Genomic DNA, 21,872 nt, shown 5'->3' with positions numbered 1-21,872 from the left:
TAAAACAGAGCATTTTTCTCTGTGTTGTAAGACTTATGCAGACCACAAACAAAGGACTGGATGGTTTATTTCACATGTTGTGGGTCAGTAGACTCTCAGGTTACACAGATATATGTTCAGAAACACTGAAGAAGTAGATTTTACATGATATGTCCCCTTTAAAAGTCAGAATCCAGATGTGAGCTGTATTGTCCCTGCGTGGACACTCAGGGTTACAGATGCCTGCAGAGAGGAAACAAAAGAAATCAGCTGTCCTCGACACACACACACACACACACACACACACACACACACACACCCTTTAACGCCAGGAGTCGTGAAGCCGTTATCCTGATGGAAAGAGGCAGCGTCCATCTTCCTGCTGGACTTCCTGTGGTGACATGATGAGCGCCGTGGCGGCAGGTTTCGGAGGAATCGCACGACAGAAATCAGATTTTCTTCTTAATCCACTCGAGTGTTTTCATCGGGCTTTTACCTTCGAGCGAAACCTTCGGCAGTTGATGTCTCCGTCCGTCCACAGGGTCACACCTGATGCTGCTCGTGTCCCTTGTCTCCTCTCGTCTCCCCTCATGTCCCTCGTCTCCCATCATGTCCCTCATCTCCCCTCGTCTCCCATCATGTCCCTCATCTCCCCTCGTCTCCCCTCATGTCCCTCGTCTCCCATCATGTCCCTCATCTCCCCTCGTCTCCCCTCATGTCCCTCGTCTCCCCTCATGTCCCTCGTCTCCCATCATTTCCCTCGTCTCCCATCATGTCCCTCATCTCCCCTCGTCTCCCCTCATGTCCCTCGTCTCCCATCATGTCCCTCGTCTCCCATCATGTCACTCGTCTCCCATCATGTCCCTCATCTCCCCTCGTCTCCCATCATGTCCCTCGTCTCCCCTCGTGTCCCTTGTCTCCCATCATGTCACTCATCTCCCCTCGTCTCCCATCATGTCCCTCATCTCCCCTCGTCTCTCATCATGTCCCTCATCTCCCCTCGTCTCCCCTCATGTCCCTCGTCTCCCATCATGTCCCTCGTCTCCCATCATGTCACTCGTCTCCCATCATGTCACTCGTCTCCCCTCGTGTCCCTTGTCTCCCATCATGTCACTCGTCTCCCCTCGTGTCCCTTGTCTCCCATCATGTCACTCGTCTCCCATCATGTCACTCGTCTCCCCTCGTGTCCCTTGTCTCCCATCATGTCCCTCATCTCCAAACGTCTCCCATCATGTCCCTCGTCTCCCCTCGTCTCCCATCATGTCCCTCGTCTCCCATCATGTCACTCGTCTCCCATCATGTCACTCGTCTCCCCTCGTGTCCCTTGTCTCCCATCATGTCCCTCATCTGCAAACGTCTCCCATCATGTCCCTCATCTCCCCTCATGTCCCTCGTCTCCCATCATGTCACTCGTCTCCCATCATGTCACTCGTCTCCCCTCGTCTCCCATCATGTCACTCATCTCCCATCATGTCACTCGTCTCCCCTCGTCTCCCTTGTCTCCCATCATGTCACTCGTCTCCCATCATGTCACTCGTCTCCCATCATGTCACTCGTCTCCCCTCGTGTCCCTTGTCTCCCATCATGTCCCTCATCTCCAAACGTCTCCCATCATGTCCCTCGTCTCCCCTCGTCTCCCATCATGTCCCTCGTCTCCCATCATGTCACTCGTCTCCCATCATGTCACTCGTCTCCCCTCGTGTCCCTTGTCTCCCATCATGTCCCTCATCTGCAAACGTCTCCCATCATGTCCCTCATCTCCCCTCATGTCCCTCGTCTCCCATCATGTCACTCGTCTCCCATCATGTCACTCGTCTCCCCTCGTCTCCCATCATGTCACTCATCTCCCATCATGTCACTCGTCTCCCCTCGTCTCCCTTGTCTCCCATCATGTCACTCGTCTCCCATCAAGTCACTCGTCTCCCATCATGTCCCTCGTCTCCCATCATGTCCCTCATCTCCCCTCGTCTCTCATCATGTCCCTCATCTCCCCTCGTCTCCCCTCATGTCCCTCGTCTCCCATCATGTCCCTCGTCTCCCATCATGTCACTCGTCTCCCATCATGTCACTCGTCTCCCCTCGTGTCCCTTGTCTCCCATCATGTCACTCGTCTCCCCTCGTGTCCCTTGTCTCCCATCATGTCACTCGTCTCCCATCATGTCACTCGTCTCCCCTCGTGTCCCTTGTCTCCCATCATGTCCCTCATCTCCAAACGTCTCCCATCATGTCCCTCGTCTCCCCTCGTCTCCCATCATGTCCCTCGTCTCCCATCATGTCACTCGTCTCCCATCATGTCACTCGTCTCCCCTCGTGTCCCTTGTCTCCCATCATGTCCCTCATCTGCAAACGTCTCCCATCATGTCCCTCATCTCCCCTCATGTCCCTCGTCTCCCATCATGTCACTCGTCTCCCATCATGTCACTCGTCTCCCCTCGTCTCCCATCATGTCACTCATCTCCCATCATGTCACTCGTCTCCCCTCGTCTCCCTTGTCTCCCATCATGTCACTCGTCTCCCATCAAGTCACTCGTCTCCCATCATGTCCCTCGTCTCCCATCATGTCACTCGTCTCCCCTCGTCTCCCATCATGTCACTCGTCTCCCATCATGTCACTCGTCTCCCCTCGTGTCCCTTGTCTCCCATCATGTCACTCGTCTCCCATCAAGTCACTCGTCTCCCATCATGTCCCTCGTCTCCCATCATGTCACTCGTCTCCCATCAAGTCACTCGTCTCCCATCATGTCCCTCGTCTCCCATCATGTCACTCGTCTCCCCTCGTCTCCCATCAAGTCACTCGTCTCCCATCATGTCCCTCGTCTCCCATCATGTCACTCGTCTCCCATCAAGTCACTCGTCTCCCATCATGTCCCTCGTCTCCCATCATGTCACTCGTCTCCCCTTGTCTCCCATCATGTCACTCGTCTCCCATCAAGTCACTCGTCTCCCATCATGTCCCTCGTCTCCCATCATGTCACTCGTCTCCCATCAAGTCACTCGTCTCCCATCATGTCCCTCGTCTCCCATCATGTCACTCGTCTCCCCTCGTCTCCCATCAAGTCACTCGTCTCCCATCATGTCCCTCGTCTCCCATCATGTCACTCGTCTCCCATCAAGTCACTCGTCTCCCATCATGTCCCTCGTCTCCCATCATGTCACTCGTCTCCCCTTGTCTCCCATCATGTCCCTCGTCTCCCATCATGTCCCATGGTGTCCCTTGTCTCCCCTCGTCTCCCCCTGTGTCCCTCATGTCCGCTCAGACGCTCCAGCTCGTCATAGACCATCTCTAACATGACTCTTTATTGATGATCCTCCTGGCGCTCCACTCTCTGATGTCTGTGTAAAGGGGGGCGCACCGCGGAGCCAGAGCACCACCTGCTGCCTCTGAAGTGAACTGCAGTCTTCACTCTCTGATTGTCCTGCAGCGAGGAGTCGTCGTGTTCTTATCAAAATATTTTGAATCTCTTGACTTTAATATTTGATGGAAATATTTTTCATTTTGTGTCTTTGAATCATTTTGACTTCAGACAAAGAGAATTAAAGTGAGATGCTGAAGAAGCGTCCATCTTTGATTCTGCAAATAATTATAAATATTCAACATATGAATTTTCAGTTAAAACTCTTTAATGTTAATTTTCTCCTGTGAAACAAAATAACATCATGAAAATAAAACACAAAAAGAGACTTTGATAAGGACGTTTGTTAAAAAAATTTGATTTACTCAAAAAAGGAAGTTAAACCGTTTTAAAATGTTGGATATTTAGCTAAATGAATGATGAAGCTCTACTATGTTCTTGTGTTTTAACATGTTTTTATCTTTGTTCTCGCTGAACAGGCCAGAGTGGGACCTCTTCACTTTTTGCCTATCTCTGTTTTCTGTGTGTGATTGTTCTTTGGTTATTTCCCCTTGGGGACAATAAAGTCTGAAGTCTAAATAATGATTTCAATTCTGATTCTGAGTTGTGAGGCCAGACGAGTGAAGAGGACTGGACTTAAAGGAGGGTTAGTATTTACAGCAGGACAGAAGACGTTTAAAACTCAACGAGAAAATGAAACGTCAGAAAACACGTTCAAAATAAACGTCAGCAAAAAGAAATGAAACACAACGAGCAGCTCAGAGAGAGACACGGAGGGAGAAGAAAGGACGATTAAAAAGGTGTTTCTGGTGGTGCAGTGGTTAGTGAGCGTGCTCCATGTATGGAGGCTGTAGTCCTCCAAGCGGGTGGCTCGGGTTCAATTCCGACCTGTGGCTCCTTTCCTGCATGTCATTCCTCTCTCTCTCTCTCTCTCTCTCTCTCTCTCTTGATTTCTGACTCTATCCACTGTCCTATCTCTCCATTAAAGGCACAAAAATCCCAAAAGTAAATCTTTAAAAAAAAAGTGTGATGATTATTATTACTATTATACAGACACACACACACACACACAGAGAGAGAGACACACACACTCACACACACAAACACACATACAGAGAGAGAGACACACACACACACACACACACAGAGACACACACACACACACACACACAAACACACATACAGAGAGAGAGACACACACACTCACACACACAAATAATAAAGGTGTGTATTAAGGAGTGCAGCAACATGAATACATTAATTAATTTGTTTACATTAATTATTTTTATGACTCTTAAAGATCAACATGTAAACAAAGAGCTGATCTCTCTCCTGATTGGCTCTTTAAAATGATCGAGTGTGTCATCGTCTTCCTCTCCAGCTGCTTCTCACCAACAGCAGGGACACAGTGACCTCTACAGGACACACGCTGAACTGCAGCCTGCCTCTGCCTGTGAGAGCAGACTGTGTTCATCAAACGGTTCATACAACAGGTCGTCATGGTAACCATAAATAACATGTCTGAGGAGGAGCCGTAGATGTAAATGTTGTGATGAGTCAGTATTTCATGTTTGCATTGTTTCTACGGTGGCTGGGAAGTACAAAGAGTGAAAGCGTTTCATAAAGCTTGTTTCCTCGCTGATACTCGATGTGGATTCTGAAGTTTCATGAAGGTCTCGCCAGTAGGGACGGAGAGAGCGGGCGGGGAAGCTGATGTCTTAGAGGTTCATTTATAAATGTTCAACTTGTTTTATCATCATTCTCATTTCCACTTTCTCTGGACGCCCATAAAAGGGCATGAGTGCAGACACACACACATACACACAAACCGTCCTCAGAGGAACATTTGTTCTGTAACTGTTTGAAGGTAAAAAGCCTCGTATCTCTCCTGGTCGCTCTGAAGCTCGGCTCACACTGCAGGATAATTGGGCCGATTTGAGCTCCGATTCTTCCCGACAGTCGCAGAGTCTCTCCCGACTGCTCGGACCCGATTATCTGCTCAGATCATCTCGTAGTGTGAGCGGTACAAAGATCTTCGGGGACGCCCCAATTTATCTCAAACATGTTTAATATTTAGAATTTAAAATATGAAAGGGTCCGGCAGAAGTTGTGTGTGACTACAATATAATCACAAGAGACAAGGGAGGACTGTAGTCATGGCGACCAGCGGCAGGACACAACCAGACGTCTTTTTTCTATTTTAACTTTTCTGTACAGATCATCAGTGCAGCACTTTTCTGAAACTTGTCTCCATATATCTACGATTGTATCAATTTTTCTATATCCTACAACAACTTCCACTTTCTTCTCTTTCACTGACCGTCGTCCTTTGTTTTTTTCAAATGAAACTTTATTAACAATTGTCAACGCTCCGTCCAGATTTCACTCGTACAGTGTGAGCTCTCCGGCTGTGCCCAACAATCGGGTCGTACAGTGTGAGCACGTCAATCTGAAGGTCTGGTCGGGCGTCGTAAATGATTCAGTCGTACAGTGTGAGCTGACATGCCACACCGACTTTTATACAATCGGGGAAAAATCACACAGTGTGAGCCAGGCTTTAAACTCTAAACAGTTCCAGAGAGACGATTTATTCTTTCAGGAAAGTTTCTGTGTTTAGTTCAGAAAATAACAAAAAAATTGTTTCACCATTCCTCCATCATCAGTTTGACCAGAGTCTGTCTACATCGGCCCTTAATTCATCCTGAGTTCAGACCGTGGAGCGTTTCTAACCATCCAGCGATGGTTTCTAACCATCCACAGACGAGGGAAGGTGGCGCCCCGGATGGAGGAAGGGCGCCCTGATTGGTCCTTTAATAAATCTGTAGTTGGAGTCTGATTAAACCAACATGAGGATGAACTCTTTATATTAACTTAAGGATAAATATCTTGGCTACAAACACAGATTTCTGAGCTGAATGAATCATGACTAATGAACGAAATCGTTTGACTCCTGAACGCCGTCTGAACGAGAACTTAGGCAACGTTAGGATTCGTGCAGTTTGACCCACAAATCCCAACGTTACCATGGCAGCAGTTCACCTGCAGTCTCCTCGTCTTCCTCACCTGTCTGATAAAATAATCAGACAGGCTCCTTAGTGTCATGGGGGCGTGGTTATAGTCACATGTGGGGGAGGGGCCTAATGTGAGACCTGTTCATGGGGACCAGATAAATCCTGGAGACTTGTTTGATTCTGGATGTAGAGAAAATAAAAAAAAGTTGTGTCCAGCCCTCCTGCTGAGTGCATGAAAAACATGAAGGCAGATCCGTCCCTCCTGTGATCAGCTGTGACCTGAGCTGCTGGAGGTCGCGACCCCCAACAGGAAACGAGAGGTTTTTAGGTGAGTATTTGTAAAAGGTGGAGAGGTGAAAGAGAACACACAACAATCACACACAGAGGAAGAAAAAGCTTTTTCACTTATTAAAAAATGAACAATTACATCATTTTATAATCTCAATCTTCTTTGTGAAAATCAATCTGCGTCCCATGTAGAGAGAGGATAAGTGCAATATGCAGGTCTGATGTCCACTCAGCGGTGTGTTAAAGGGCTTATTGTGGAAAACAACAGGCACACACACACACACACACACTCTTTGTGTCAGAAAGCCTGAACAGTTTGTCGGAGGATGGGCTTACACTCGGAGATCCATCGGGGATTAACACAAAGTTTCATCCAGCAGCAGAAAGTGCAACACATGCAGCCGCTTTAATCTTATTGAGCAGCTCAGAGTCCTCAAACAGCACCCTGCCCTCGTCCTAATCCGCCCGCTGTGCTCAAATTGTTTTCGCTTTTCTTCTGAATCCCTGACGGAATTACAAGACTGGCGACCAGATGTATCCCCGAGCAGTCAAAAAAAAAGTAAAAGGAAGCTCGGTGGATTAACACTAATGCCTTTCAATATTGTTACGCAGATGAAACTTTACTAGAAAAATAATAATAATAATATAAGTCTAAGGAGACAAAGCAGAGACACATTTCATTTCCCAGAAAGAGCTCCGAGGTCCAGATGCTCCGAGGACGACTCAGACATCAGAGCTGGGACATTTAGAGGCGCTACTTTTCATTATGACTTTTTATATTTTGTATTTCATGAAGTACGGCTCCACATATGACCTCCAACCTGAAAAACTCTTTAAAGGTGGAAGAGAAGCCCCAGAAGCCCCGCCCCCTGCAGGACGTAGTCTGTACGTTTACTGCTTGTAGCTACACTGCACACCTCCACACAGGTCACCTCCACACAGGTCAACTCTACACAGGTCACCTCCACACAGTTCACCTCCACACAGGTCACCTCCACACAGTTCACCTCCACACAGGTCACCTCCACACAGGTCACCTCTACACAGGTCACCTCTACACAGGTCACTTCCACACAGGTCACCTCCACACAGTTCACCTCCACACAGGTCACCTCTACACAGGTCACCTCTACACAGGTCACTTCCACACAGGTCACCTCTACACAGTTCACCTCCACACAGGTCACCTCTACACAGGTCACCTCCACACAGTTCACCTCCACACAGTTCACCTCCACACAGGTCACCTCCACACAGTTCACCTCCACACAGTTCACCTCCACACAGGTCACCTCCACACAGGTCACCTCCACACAGGTCACCTCTACACAGGTCACTTCCACACAGGTCACCTCCACACAGGTCGACTCTACACAGGTCACATCCACACAGGTCACCTCCACACAGGTCACCTCCTCACAGGTCAACTCTACACAGTTCACCTCCACACAGGTCACCTCCACACAGGTCACCTCTACACAGGTCACCTCTACACAGGTCACCTCCACACAGGTCGACTCTACACAGGTCACCTCTACACAGGTCACCTCCACACAGGTCAACTCTACACAGGTCACCTCCACACAGGTCGACTCTACACAGGTCGACTCTACACAGGTCGACTCTACACAGGTCACCTCTACACAGGTCGACTCTACACAGGTCACCTCTACACAGGTCACATCCACACAGGTCACATCCACACAGGTCACATCCACACAGGTCACCTCTACACAGGTCGACTCTACACAGGTCACCTCTACACAGGTCACATCCACACAGGTCACATCCACACAGGTCGACTCTACACAGGTCACCTCTACACAGTTCACCTCCACACAGGTCGACTCTACACAGGTCGACTCTACACAGGTCGACTCTACACAGGTCACCTCTACACAGGTCGACTCTACACAGGTCACCTCTACACAGGTCACCTCCACACAGGTCGACTCTACACAGGTCACCTCTACACAGGTCACCTCTACACAGGTCACCTCCTCACAGGTCACCTCCTCACAGGTCACTTCCTCACAGGTCACCTCCACACAGGGCACCTCCACACAGGTCACTTCCACACAGGTCACCTCCACACAGGTCGACTCTACACAGGTCGACTCTACACAGGTCACATCCACACAGGTCACATCCACACAGGTCACCTCCACACAGGTCGACTCTACACAGGTCACCTCCACACAGGTCGACTCTACACAGGTCACCTCCACACAGGTCGACTCTACACAGGTCGACTCTACACAGGTCACCTCCACACAGGTCACCTCCACACAGGTCACCTCCACACAGGTCACCTCCACACAGGTCGACTCTACACAGGTCACCTCCACACAGGTCACCTCTACACAGGTCACCTCCACACAGGTCACCACCACACAGGTCACCTCCACACAGGTCACCTCCACACAGGTCACCTCCACACAGGTCACCTCCACACAGGTCGACTCTACACAGGTCACCTCTACACAGGTCGACTCTACACAGGTCACCTCTACACAGGTCACCTCCACACAGGTCGACTCTACACAGGTCACCTCTACACAGGTCACCTCCACACAGGTCAACTCTACACAGGTCACCTCCACACAGGTCGACTCTACACAGGTCACCTCTACACAGGTCACCTCTACACAGGTCACCTCTACACAGGTCACCTCCACACAGGTCACCTCCACACAGGTCGACTCTACACAGGTCACCTCTACACAGGTCAACTCTACACAGGTCACCTCCACACAGGTCACCTCCACACAGGTCACCTCCTCACAGGTCACCTCCTCACAGGTCACCTCCACACAGGGCACCTCCACACAGGTCACCTCTACACAGGTCACCTCTACACAGGTCACCTCCACACAGGTCACCTCCACACAGGTCACCTCCTCACAGGTCACCTCTACACAGGTCACCTCCACACAGGTCACCTCCTCACAGGTCACCTCCTCACAGGTCACCTCCACACAGGGCACCTCCACACAGGTCACCTCCTCACAGGTCACCTCCTCACAGGTCACCTCCACACAGGGCACCTCCACACAGGTCAACTCCTCACAGGTCACCTCTACACAGGTCACCTCCACACAGGTCACCTCCTCACAGGTCACCTCCTCACAGGTCACCTCCACACAGGGCACCTCCACACAGGTCACCTCCTCACAGGTCACCTCCACACAGGTCAACTCCTCACAGGTCACCTCCACACAGGGCACCTCCACACAGGTCACCTCCTCACAGGTCACCTCCACACAGGGCACCTCCACACAGGTCACCTCCTCACAGGTCACCTCCTCACAGGTCACCTCCACACAGGTCACCTCCACACAGGTCACCTCCTCACAGGTCACCTCCACACAGGTCACCTCCTCACAGGTCACCTCCACACAGGTCACCTCCACACAGGTCAACTCCTCACAGGTCACCACACAGGTCACCTCCTCACAGGTCACCAAACAGGTCACCTCTACACAGGTCGACTCTACACAGGTCGACTCTACACAGGTCACCTCCTCACAGGTCACCTCTACACAGGTCACCTCCACACAGGTCGTGGATCAGTTAGACTTCTTATATGTGAATGTGTTGATATGGATACACACATAACATGAAGTGACCACTGAGAGTGAGATATTTGGTTTACTGTCGTCTGTCTCCAGTCTGGTCTTTTCAGGAACATGTAAACAGTATTTTAACACACACATACACACACACACACACACACACACACACACACACACACACACACACACATCCTCCCCGTGTGTCCGTGTGACCCCCCCCCCCGCTCGGCTGGAGAGCTCAGACCTGTCCTCTGAGCTTTGTGTCACAGACTGCAGCCCGCTCAGACGGTCTCTGTGTGACACTGAGGGGGGTGGGGGGGAGGAAAAGGCGAGGTCACATCACACGACTGCAGCGCCGCGGCCGAGTGTCAGCGTCCCAAAATAACGGCGAGAACAAGCAGACTGAAGACACCAAACAAACAACAGCTCTCAGATCGAGTAAACATCGCTAACACACGAGCCTGCACTCAGTGTGAAGCCTCGCTGTGTGTGTGTGTGTCTGTGTGTGTGTGTGTGTGTGTGTGTGTGTGTGTGTGTGTCTGTGTGTGTGTGTGTATGTGTGTGTGTGTGTGTGTGTGTGTGTGTGTGTGTGTGTGCGTGTGGTCCATCAGAGCTGCACAGAGAGCGATCGGAGGGGACACCCGTCCTGTTAGAGGAAGCTGCGGCCGTCTCTCCTCTTCCGACCGTCCTCGCCAACACTCGGCCTTCATTGACAAGCTCCCTCTGTGCGCTGCTGCTGCTGCTGCTGCTGCTGCTGCGGACGCACGGCGAGGACACGGGCTCGTCTGCAGCAGATGTCTTGTGGCGCCGACTATAAATAAAACCAATGAGACCAGCCGGCCGCTGACGAGCACAAGCCGCCGCGAGGCCGCGTTAGCTCTGCAAAGGGGGGCCTGTCGAGAGCTGGCACGGCGGGCGGGTTTCTGCTCCGAGCCTGTGATGTCTGAGAGCTTTGTGCTCGCAGTTTCAGAGGTAACCTTTCAAACCGTCCTGCAGCCCCGAGAGCTCAGCTGCACCGAACACCCAAAACTGAGACGACCCAAATATAAAGACAGAAATGAGAAATAAACGCTAAAAAGTAATAAAGAGGCGTTTGAAGAGAGGCTGTCCAGTTCTTAAAAACATTCCTGCAGACTCATCCACAGCGAGGAGGTCTGACAGGACGAGACCCGCTGCAGAGGATTCATAAAGTACCTGTCCTCACACGGGCTTCAAATTCAGGTCTCATTCAGAGATCCACTCTGAGGGGTTTTTGTGTTTGATCTCTGTCCCTGTTCACATCTCTATACACCTGTCTGTCTCTGTACACCTGTCTGTCTCTATACACCTGTCTCTATACACCTGTCTGTCTCTATACACCTGTCTGTCTCTATACACCTGTCTCTATACACCTGTCTCTATACACCTGTCTGTCTCTATACACCTGTCTGTCTCTATACACCTGTCTCTATACACCTGTCTGTCTCTATACACCTGTCTGTCTCTATACACCTGTCTCTATACACCTGTCTGTCTCTATACACCTGTCTCTATACACCTGTCTGTCTCTATACACCTGTCTCTATACACCTGTCTCACAGCAGAATGTTAGTATACCTGTTCAGAACTTATGAAGATGTAATTCAGAGATAGTTTTAGCAGATTTCATCCTCAGTCGGTTCTTAGTTAAATTTAAACTCTGGAAACATCGAGGACTTACAGTCTCTGTACACACACACACACACACACACACACACACACACACACACACACACACACACACACACACACACACACCACCTCCTGCTTTCATAAGAAACATTCAGTGTGTGAAGAGGAGGAGCACTTTAATTTCATGTGCCATTACACGCAGACTGAACGCACAATTACAGCGCCGCACATTCCTCTCAGTTAACTCTGACAGAAAAATGAGGACGAGAATCAAAGACAAAGACTGTGGAGAACGAGGACGATGACAGATAGTGTCAGAGAATCAGAGAGGAGGAGGAGGAGGAGGAGGAAGAGGAGGAGGAGAGGAGAGGAGAGGAGAAGAGAGGAGGAAGAGAGGAGAGGAGAGGAGAGGAGAGGAGAAGAGAGGAGGAAGAGGAGGAGGAGGAGAGAGGAGGAAGAGGAGGAGGAGGAGAGGAGAGGAGGAAGAGGAGGAAGAGGAGAGAGGAGGAGAGGAGAAGAGAGGAGGAAGAGAGGAGAGGAGAGGAGAGGAGAGGAGAGGAGAGGAGGAAGAGGAGGAGAGGAGAGGAGAGGAGAGGAGAGGAGAAGAGAGGAGGAAGAGGAGGAGGAGGAGAGGAGAGGAGGAAGAGGAGGAGAGGAGGAAGAGGAGGAGGAGGAAGAGGAGAGAGGAGGAGAGGAGAGGAGAAGAGAAGAGGAAGAGGAGGAGGAGAGAGAAGGAGGAGGAGAGAGGAGGAGGAGGAGGAGGAGAGAGGAGGAAGAGGAGAGAGGAAGAGGAGAGAGGAGGAGGAGGAGAGAGGAGGAGGAGAGAGGAGGAGGAGGAGAGAGGAGAGAGGAGGAGGAGAGTCTTCATCATGAGTCCTCAGGCTTCAGTAGAGTGTCTTGGGTCTGATTGGATCTGATTCAGAGTTTTTGAGCTCATGATGTTTTCAGACGGTCTTTACATTCTGGGGGCGGAGTTACTGATGACATGTGATTGGTCAGGAGTGAAGTTGATTCAGAGCTGCAAGCAGGAGTTCTGTTTTAAACCCAAACTATTAACAAATGATCTGTTTGACATTAATTGTAATTCTGAATATTATCACTGTAAACCTTCAAAATAAAAGCCCATTTAAAGGTGATGCTGCACCTCTTAACTAGAGGACCCTCTGCCTCGCTTAATAAATACAAAAATCTGCATGACAATAAAAACAAAGATGAAAGACAGAATGATGCTGCTGTGTGTGTGCAGGCCGTGATGCCTCGTTTCTTTATATGTGACTTTGAGCACAGGGAAACATTCTTCCTGGTATAAATGTTTCAGAGTCTCTCCTTTGCTGTCATTGAGTTCTGTTTGAAAACACTTGAAGGTCGTCTCATACAGACGCCTCGCCTAAATAAAGTCTGGCTCATTTTGCAGACTGAAGGGAGAAAGAGCCCGGGCCGTTAATAGACATTTTAGTGTAAACACACTCAGCTTTCAGCTTCCTGCTTAAGTCTCTTTGTATTTCATCCCTTCACACTTCAAACTAAATCAGTGAAAGCCTCTGAGCTTCAGCGTGTGACTCTCGTCCTCGCTGAAGCTTCTATCTCGAGTTAGCGTCTGAACTTGGCAGCTGACACTTTGTGCTGAGAGGTGTATTAGACGTGATAATGAAGAGCACACTTCCAGTCGCCAACGAGGCAATTAAAGGCGGGAATAAACACGAGAGGGAGGGAGGGGTGTTACTCCCTCCTCAGGGAATCCTCCAACATCTCTCACACCTGAGAGGACGCTCGCTCTGACGACCATCTCTGATGACAGCGAGCAACAGGCGAGCAGAGCAGTATGTAACTCTGACCCCTAGTGTTTAAAATGGGTACTGCAGTTTAAATTCTAAACATCATAGAGAGCTGTCTCCCCCCCTCCTCTCTAGAGTGGATGCTCACTCAGGTCACCATGTGGTGGACTCTGAAGCTTCAGTGTTTATCCAGCTCTGCATGGGTCTGTAAACCTTTCTGTGTTCTAACCTCTCTCCATTTTTCAAAAGCATCTCCAATATTGATCCTAGTTTGAGCACGTTTCTGCTCGTGGAGCTTATTAGAAACATGCAGAGGCTTTTTAGGTCGGGTACAATCACTTCTATCTGAACCACTTCTCTTGCCAGAAGTCGATCTCTTAATTGTTTTCTCACTCACTGTTGTAAGGAGAGGAGAGAGAAGAATCTCCTGCAGTCATCACAGCGTCTGCCCCCCCCTGGTGGTGGAGAGAGGAAGGACCAAATAAAGAGTTAAATAAATAAATTCAGTCGGTTAACGCGCCTCTTCCACCGGTTTACTGCTTTTTGTTGACAGACATAAACAAACTCTTTCTGTTCAGGCGGTCCTCGGGCACGCTGAGAGGGGTCCGTCGGTCATGACGTCACTGGTGATTTGGAAGATGTTAGCCGAAACTTAATAAGCACTACGTTGTTTCATGCTTAAAGCCTTTCAGTGTTAATAAATGCGCAGTTCGTTTAATAAGACAGGAAATGGGTCAAAGTGTTCATACACCAAATTAAAAGGTGAGTTTGTTTTCACATTATTTAGCTTTAAACTAAGCGGGTTAGCTAGCCTGTAAATTAGCCTGTTTAGACAGGAGCTGTGATTAGCCTCAGGTCACCAAACTCCGAAGAATAATCCTGATTATTGAAGATTTATGTGTTTATATGTATTTATTCACGTGATTACACTTCAGCCTGAACGAGTTTAAGTTCAGTTGGTTTATCGGCTCCAGTCGGCTCATCGTGACACATTAAAAAACACCGTTATGTCAACAAAATCACGACTTTACGACCGCTTAATACGGAGCTTACTGCCGGTGTTACGGCGGAAAGAGTGACCGTGTTAACTGGTGACTTCCTGCCGAATGTGTCTGTTTGTGGAAGTTTATGTAGACTAGATGTTTTAAACGTTAAGTTGTTTCGGTTTTCATCAAATGAATATCAGATTACTTAATTATGACTCTCATTAAAAACTGTCGTAAAGACACGACTCGGCTAAAAGTCACCAGTTAACACGGTCACTCGTTACACCATAACACCTCCCTCTTCAGCACGGCATTTACTGTACATGTGAAGTTAAACACGCTTTAGTTAAAACCTCTCCAACACACCTGTCTTATGAAATGTCTTTTTTAAAGCTTGCGTGCTTTGTCGATACTGTTGGTCGTTAGATTAACAGACTTTAATGAACAGTCTCAGTGAAACATTGTGACGTGTCTTTCTGTCCTCAGCGTCAGGTGTGACGAAAGCGCCCACCTGTGGTCCAGCCATGCCTCAGAAAGCGCCAAAGAGCGCTCAGACGTCCCACTACATCGAGCTGGGAGGGTATCAGTACTGGCCCGTCCTGGTTCCTCGAGGAATCCGTCTGTACACGTACGAACAGATCCCCGTGTTCCTGAGGGAGAACCCGTACATCACGGACGGATACAGAGCGTACCTGCCCTCCAGACTCTGCATCAAGAGGTGAGACAAACTTCAAGTGGATAAAGTGTCTCTCTGTGTTTACGTTCTTAATAAAGCAGGACGTGTCGATCGCTGCTCCTCGCCTTCAGGACATGAGCTGTAGATCGATCTCTCCTTGGATCTCGTCTTGGATGGACGCCTGGACGCCATGTTCACTGATTCAGGGTTCTTTTTGTCTCGCCTCTGCAGCATCTTCATGCTGTCCAATGAGACGGGGAATATCTGGAGCCATCTGTTGGGCTTCCTGCTCTTCTTCTTCATCGGGGTCTACAACATGTCGTCGGTGCTGCCCGCCTTCGGCGCCTCCAGAGAGGACTACGTCATCTACTCCATCGCTCTCTTCTGCTTCCAGGTACAGGGCCCAAGTGTTTCAGGTTAATTCAGACCAAGCAGCTGCTGAAGGGGGATCTTCAACCTTGAAATTCAGGGTCTTCAACCTTCATTTTTTCACAATAAAGGTTCAATCACTTCACATACAACCTTTCAGTTCTGTTTAAAATGTGTTTTAACCGGAACCGGATCTTGCTCCTTTCACAACTGTAGAAAACCGGAGTAGGGGAACAACTGATTTTTGGAACATTTAGAGACTTCAGAGTTGTTCGAACTTTTCCTCATGCTGCTAAATACTTCACTCCTCCTTATCTTATCTGGAGTTTTACAGAAGCTTTAAAAAAAATCAGACAGACGTGTGTGGGAGAGATTGAATCCATCACAAATTACAGACAAATATCGGTTAATTAAGTGCCAATATAGGACTTTATTTCTTGTTGATGTGGTATCAAACAGGTATCATTGTTCGATAAAGTTTGAAAATTCTGTTGTCATGACGACCTTCTTGCAGAACGTTTGATTTCTTTAGCCGCAGTGACAGATTTGTGCTTCAAACATGAAAACGTGTTTAAACATGAACCCTGTTTTGCGGCACATTTTCAGATCAAACTCTAACAATCTGTTACTCGGTGAATAAAGAACCAGATCGGATGAATTCAGAGAGATATTTTTTCTGGTTGTTCTTTTCCTCCAAGGTTACCTCAGCAGGTCGTATTGAACATCATGTTTGTGTTCCAGGTTCAGCTACAGCTCGCTTCTCCTTGTGCTGAGCAATGTGCTCATTTCAGACGAGCCAGATATGTTGGAAACTGAATGTGTGCTGATTTCCTGGTGTTACCTTAATCTGAGTGTCTGCAGAGGGACATCAGACCTCCTCCACAATATTGGCAGTTCTCTTTGAACAAATGAAAGATAATCGCTCCAGCAGTTGGCTGGTCTGAGCTGAACACCAGAGTCTTCAGGTCCAACATTTAAAAAATAATCAGATTTTAGAGACGAGGCATGTTCGGACACCTCTCATTAAATCATAAATATTTTCTTCTTGATGTCTGCTTGTTCCTCTCACGTCTCCTCTGTTATTAAACCTCCCCCTCCTCCTCGTCTCCTCAGCTGTGCATGCTGTGCTCCGTGGGTTATCACGTTTTCTGCTGCCACCGCTCGGAGAAGACCAGCCGCCGCTGGATGGCTTTGGACTACGCCGGGGTCTCCATCGGCATCCTGGGCTGCTACGTCCCCGGAGTCTTCTACACCTTCTACTGCAACAATGTGAGTCCCAGTTCATGCTGCGCGCACACACACACACACACACACACACACACACACACACACACACACACACACACACACACACACACACACACACACACACACACACACACACACACAGGAGCTCGAAGTCTGACGATGACATCAGAACTACTGAAGAGCAGGTCTGATAACTGAAGGCTCTACCTCCCATATTGTGTGTGTGTGTGTGTGTGTGTGTGTGTGTGTGTGTGTGTGTGTGTGTGTGTGTGTGTGTGTGTGTGTGTGTGTGTGTGTGTGTGTGTGTGTGTGTGTGTGTGTGTGTGTGTGTGTGTGTGTGTGTGTGTGTGTGTGTGTGTGTGTGTGTGTGTGTGTGTGTGTGTGTGTGTGTGTCCTCTCTGGAGGATTCAAACCCTCCTCTTCTTTGTCACTAATTGAATAAATGTGGATTCTCAGTCTCGCTCTGCTCGTTGACTCATTGTTCCCGGTGAAGAAGCAACACGCCACCTTTGCCGCACGCCGTTTGGAAACCCGCCTCCAATGACACAAACCTGTTCAGTTCCTCCATCCAGCCGCCCACCACCATCTTATTTTCCTGCTCGAGTGTTTGGCTGAGCTCCGTACTGTTCTCTTTCCCCCGCATGTTGGACGCGTCGGCTTATTTTGCCCCCAGAACGCAGCTGAAATCTGCTCCAGCTCAAACCAGATGGCGGCGTTCACGGAGCGGTCCGTCACTCCTGTTCCCCACCATATGACGTTCGCAAGTCTGGGAGCCGTCACAGTGAAGGGCCCCCCCCCACCACCACCCCCCTCACGTCCCTGCCAAGACTCGGTCTCTGCTTCTGGGTGGCTCCACTCCCGTAGCACGCCAAGTCCCCGAAGGAAAAACTGCTTTTATATTTAGCCGATTGCGACTCGGCGTGTTTTTTGGAGATGCAGATTTGGAGGAGAGAACGCCGTGTCTGTGAGGACGAGAGGAGAGCTTCAGAAATTGGCTGCAGCAGAGCGGGGCCTTGTTCTGGGTGCAAATTTATTCACTGTGAAATTCAGCAGGACTCGTTAGAAGAGGACGTGTGACTGGACGGAGGCCTACATCCTCACACACACACACACACACACACACAGGGACAGAAGGGACGGAGACGAGCCCGTCCAGACTGTGAAGTTTCAGAAAGCGCCAGCACTCCACTTCAGTTTGATTTAATATCAGGACGACGAGCAAACAGGTGGAGACTGTTCAAACACACACAGCGTACTCACAGTTCTATTCTACCTTTGTTTGTATCTTAGGGTCGACTGAGACCTTACACGCTGCACGCCACCGGAAATGTTTGTAACTTCACCTCCATTCGTTGTTGCTTTGCAAGCTGTGGGGCCAGTACAGTACGCGGGGGGTGAGAGGGACCCACTATGATTGAACACAAAATCAACAGCTGTCTAAGCAGGAATCCCTTTGTGTGAAAACACATGAACATGCAGCCGTAGACTCTCTTACACCGGGTCCTAACGGCACACGATCACACGCTCGCTGTGCACGCTGCAGCTGATAAATATTTACTCCTCTGCTCTGTGAATTTCATTTCCCCCTGGCTAATATTACAACAAGTGTTGCTTTTATTTTGAAGGTGGACAAACAAAAGTGTGATGCTTTTATTTTGAAGGTGGACAAACTGAAGTGTGATGCTTTTATTTTGAAGGTGGACAAACAGAAGTGTGATGCTTTTATTTTGAAGGTGGACAAACAGAAGTGTGATGCTTTTATTTTGAAGGTGGACAAACTGAAGTGTGATGCTTTTATTTTGAAGGTGGACAAACTGAATTGTGTTGTTTTGTATTGACGAGCTGTTGATGAAAACAAAACAATCCTCTGAATGTCCCGATGTCTCTCAGTAACCTCTAAAAGCTGGTGCGTGTTTTAACCTTTGACCCCTGTGTCCCTGCAGTACTGGCGGCAGGTGTACCTGGTGACCGTGTTGGCGATGATCCTGGCGGTGTTCTTCGCTCAGATTCACCCTCACTACCTGAGCAAACAGTGGAAGCAGCTCCGCTCGCTCATCTTCTGCTCTGTGGCCGGCTACGGCCTCGTGCCCACCGTGCACTGGATCTGCCTCACCGGGGGCTTCTCCTCCGAGCTCGTCCAGGTGAGCACTGACTCAGTAACCATGGTAACAGTAAAATCAATACCATATCTTGACATGTTTTTTTGTTGCCGTGGTATTAAAACTCGTATCACACATATTTATTTCCCTTCAGGCGTTTGTTCCTCGAGTCCTCGTCATGTACTTCATCGCCATGTTAGCTCTCGTTTTCTACGTTTCAAAGGTTCCTGAACGTTACTTCCCAGGTGAGACTCAGTTTAACTTTCAGCTTTTGTTCAACTTTTTTTAACAACGAACTCCCCTCAACCCTGGACCCTTACCCTCAACCCTGGACCCTTACCCTCATCCCTCCACCCTACCCTCATCCCTAGACCCTTACCCTCAACCCCCCTCCCTCCACTCCTCCACCCTACACTCATCCCTAGACCCTTACCCTCAATCCTGGACCCTTACCCTCAATCCTGGACCCTTACCCTCAACCCTGGACCCTAACCCTCAACCCTGGACCCTTACCCTCAACCCCCCTCCCTCCACTCCTCCACCCTACACTCATCCCTAGACCCTTACCCTCAATCCTGGACCCTTACCCTCAACCCTGGACCCTTACCCTCAACCCTGGACCCTTACCCTCAACCCTGGACCCTTACCCTCAACCCTGGACCCTTACCCTCAACCCCCCTCCCTCCACTCCTCCACCCTACACTCATCCCTAGACCCTTACCCTCATCCCTAGACCCTTACCCTCATCCCTGGACCCTTACCCTCAACCCTGGACCCTTACCCTCAACCCTGGATCCTAACCCCCCTCCCTCCACCCCTACCCTCATCCCTAGACCCCTACCCTCATCCCTAGACCCTTACCCTGGACCCTTACCCTCAACCCTGGATCCTAACCCCCCTCCCTCCACCCCTACCCTCATCCCTAGACCCCTACCCTCAACCCTGGATCCTAACCCCCCTCCCTCCACCCCTACCCTCATCCCTAGACCCTTACCCTCATCCCTAGACCCTTACCCTCATCCCTAGACCCTTACCCTCATCCCTAGACCCTTACCCTCAACCCTGGACCCTTACCCTCAACCCTGGACCCTTACCCCCCTCCAACCCTTACCCCCCCTCCCTCCACCTCTAGCCTCATCCCTAGACCCTTACCCTCAACCCTGGACCCTAACCCCCCTACACCCTTACCCTCCTCGACCCTAACCCCCCTCCCTCCTCCCTTAGGGGTAAGGATGAAGACGCTCCAGCAGCTGTTGGAGAGGAGTTTGATTGCAGACATGTTTTTAGTGATATTTCATCGTGATGTTTCTGTCTCTCTTCAGGTCAGCTGAACTACCTGGGCTCCAGTCACCAGGTGTGGCACCTGCTGCTGGTTCTCATGTTTTATTGGTGGCACCAGTCGTCCTGTTTCATCATGGCGTACAGACACAGCCAGCCCTGCCCAAACGCGCCCCAACATGCCTGATACGCACTCTGCTCCTCGCGCTGTCTGACAGTAAGCACGTCTTTTCATTTCTCTGTCTTTGATGTTTCTGGGACAAACGTTGTGTCGGCCTTGTAGATAAACGTAAATATCGTCACACTTAAGGCTGTTAAATTAGAAAATAGAAAGAGTGACCTTTCACCCCCGCTCTGTTAAAGTTCCCGTGAATTATCTGCTGTTTTAACGCCTTGTGTTTCTGTCTCTAGGTCGGCGATTGGCTGCAGAGTTTCCCATCATGCACTGATGTAGCACTCCGTGATCTCTCTGAGCATTTCTCTCTCTCTCTCCGCTGCTCGAGGCTTCGGTCCACCTGAGGATCTGACCTCTGACCTGCAGGCTGAGCGGGAACACTGTCGACTGTTCTTCAGACTCTGAACACTGAAAGTCTGCAGAGCGACAGACGTCATAATCAGCTGCAGGGTTTGATCAGCTGACGCATCATGACGCTCTTCTTCTTAAATCAGCTGAACGTAAATGTGTCTGAAACACTAAACAGTTTTTAATGTTTATAAATATTTAAGTCCCTCCTCAGTCTGTGTCATGTACAATCAGTTTTAGTGTTGATCTTTCTTTTATTTTGAAAGGACACTGAACATAAATACAAGCTCTCTCTCTTCATCAGCTGATATCTCAAACGGCACATTTCAGAGAACGATCAGGACGGAGGAACAGTTACTCAGTATTAAGAGAAATGAGACGAGTAGTCCGAGGATCTTATTTGTGTTCAGTGAGTCGTGTTTGTGTCGTCCTCGTAGATAAGTAGATGCGATGTGTCTACACGGTCACCATCTTAAAGAGGGCTCACTGCAGCTCTTAGCAGGAGGTCTGTCCACCATGTACAGAAAGTATTAGGGGAAAATACAAATCCGCTGTTTCATTATTAACTTCAAAGTTTGAGATGAAATCTTTTTTTATGAATTAAAGACATAAATTATCTCAATAACGAGACGTATGACTTTTTTAAGAGCGGGTAGATACTAACTGGGTCTACGTCTGGGTACCCTCTGGGTCTACGTCTGGGTACCTTCTGGGTCTACATCTCGGACATTCTGGGCCTACGTCTGGGTACCAACTGGGTCTACGTCTGGGTACCAACTGGGTCTACGTCTGGGTACCCTCTGGGTCCCTCTGGGTCTACGTCTGGGTACCAACTGGGTCTACGTCTGGGTACCAACTGGGTCTACGTCTGGGTACCCTCTGGGTCTGGGTATCCTCTGGGTCTACGTGTGGGTACCAACTGGGTCTACGTCTGGGTACTTTCTGGGTCTACGTCTGGGTACCTTCTGGGTCTACGTCTGGGTACCTTCTGGGTCTACATCTCGGACATTCTGGGCCTACGTCTGGGTACCAACTGGGTCTACGTCTGGGTACCCTCTGGGT

The 21,872-nt window shown here is 49.4% G+C and overlaps 2 protein-coding genes across 2 annotated transcripts in view; both read left to right on the top strand.

Moving 5' to 3' along the window:
* The window catches only part of LOC136181263 (uncharacterized), a 23,932-nt gene extending 13,683 nt beyond the window's left edge, over window positions 1–10,249 (top strand). The window contains exons 6-10 of the mRNA XM_065962168.1: window positions 4,714–4,785; window positions 7,619–8,143; window positions 8,189–8,938; window positions 9,029–9,208; window positions 9,299–10,249. Of these exons, the coding sequence (XP_065818240.1) occupies window positions 4,714–4,785; window positions 7,619–8,143; window positions 8,189–8,938; window positions 9,029–9,208; window positions 9,299–10,249 (2,478 nt within the window). The remainder of the gene's footprint in view (window positions 1–4,713; window positions 4,786–7,618; window positions 8,144–8,188; window positions 8,939–9,028; window positions 9,209–9,298) is intronic.
* A 3,976-nt stretch (window positions 10,250–14,225) lies between these two features.
* On the top strand, window positions 14,226–21,023 carry paqr3a (progestin and adipoQ receptor family member IIIa). Its single transcript, XM_065951805.1, has 8 exons — window positions 14,226–14,393; window positions 15,104–15,335; window positions 15,525–15,687; window positions 16,776–16,931; window positions 18,854–19,051; window positions 19,164–19,254; window positions 20,332–20,504; window positions 20,699–21,023. Exons 1-7 carry the CDS (start codon window positions 14,333–14,335, stop codon window positions 20,472–20,474), a joined length of 1,044 nt encoding a protein of 347 aa, XP_065807877.1. The 5' UTR covers window positions 14,226–14,332; the 3' UTR covers window positions 20,475–20,504; window positions 20,699–21,023.
* Window positions 21,024–21,872: the final 849 nt, after the last annotated feature.

Source organism: Labrus bergylta, chromosome 2, assembly GCF_963930695.1.
Source record: "Labrus bergylta chromosome 2, fLabBer1.1, whole genome shotgun sequence".
NCBI classification, from domain to species: Eukaryota; Metazoa; Chordata; class Actinopteri; order Labriformes; family Labridae; genus Labrus; species Labrus bergylta.
The sequence above is the reverse complement of the archived record's forward strand: the minus strand, read 5'-3'. Positions and strand labels throughout refer to the sequence as shown.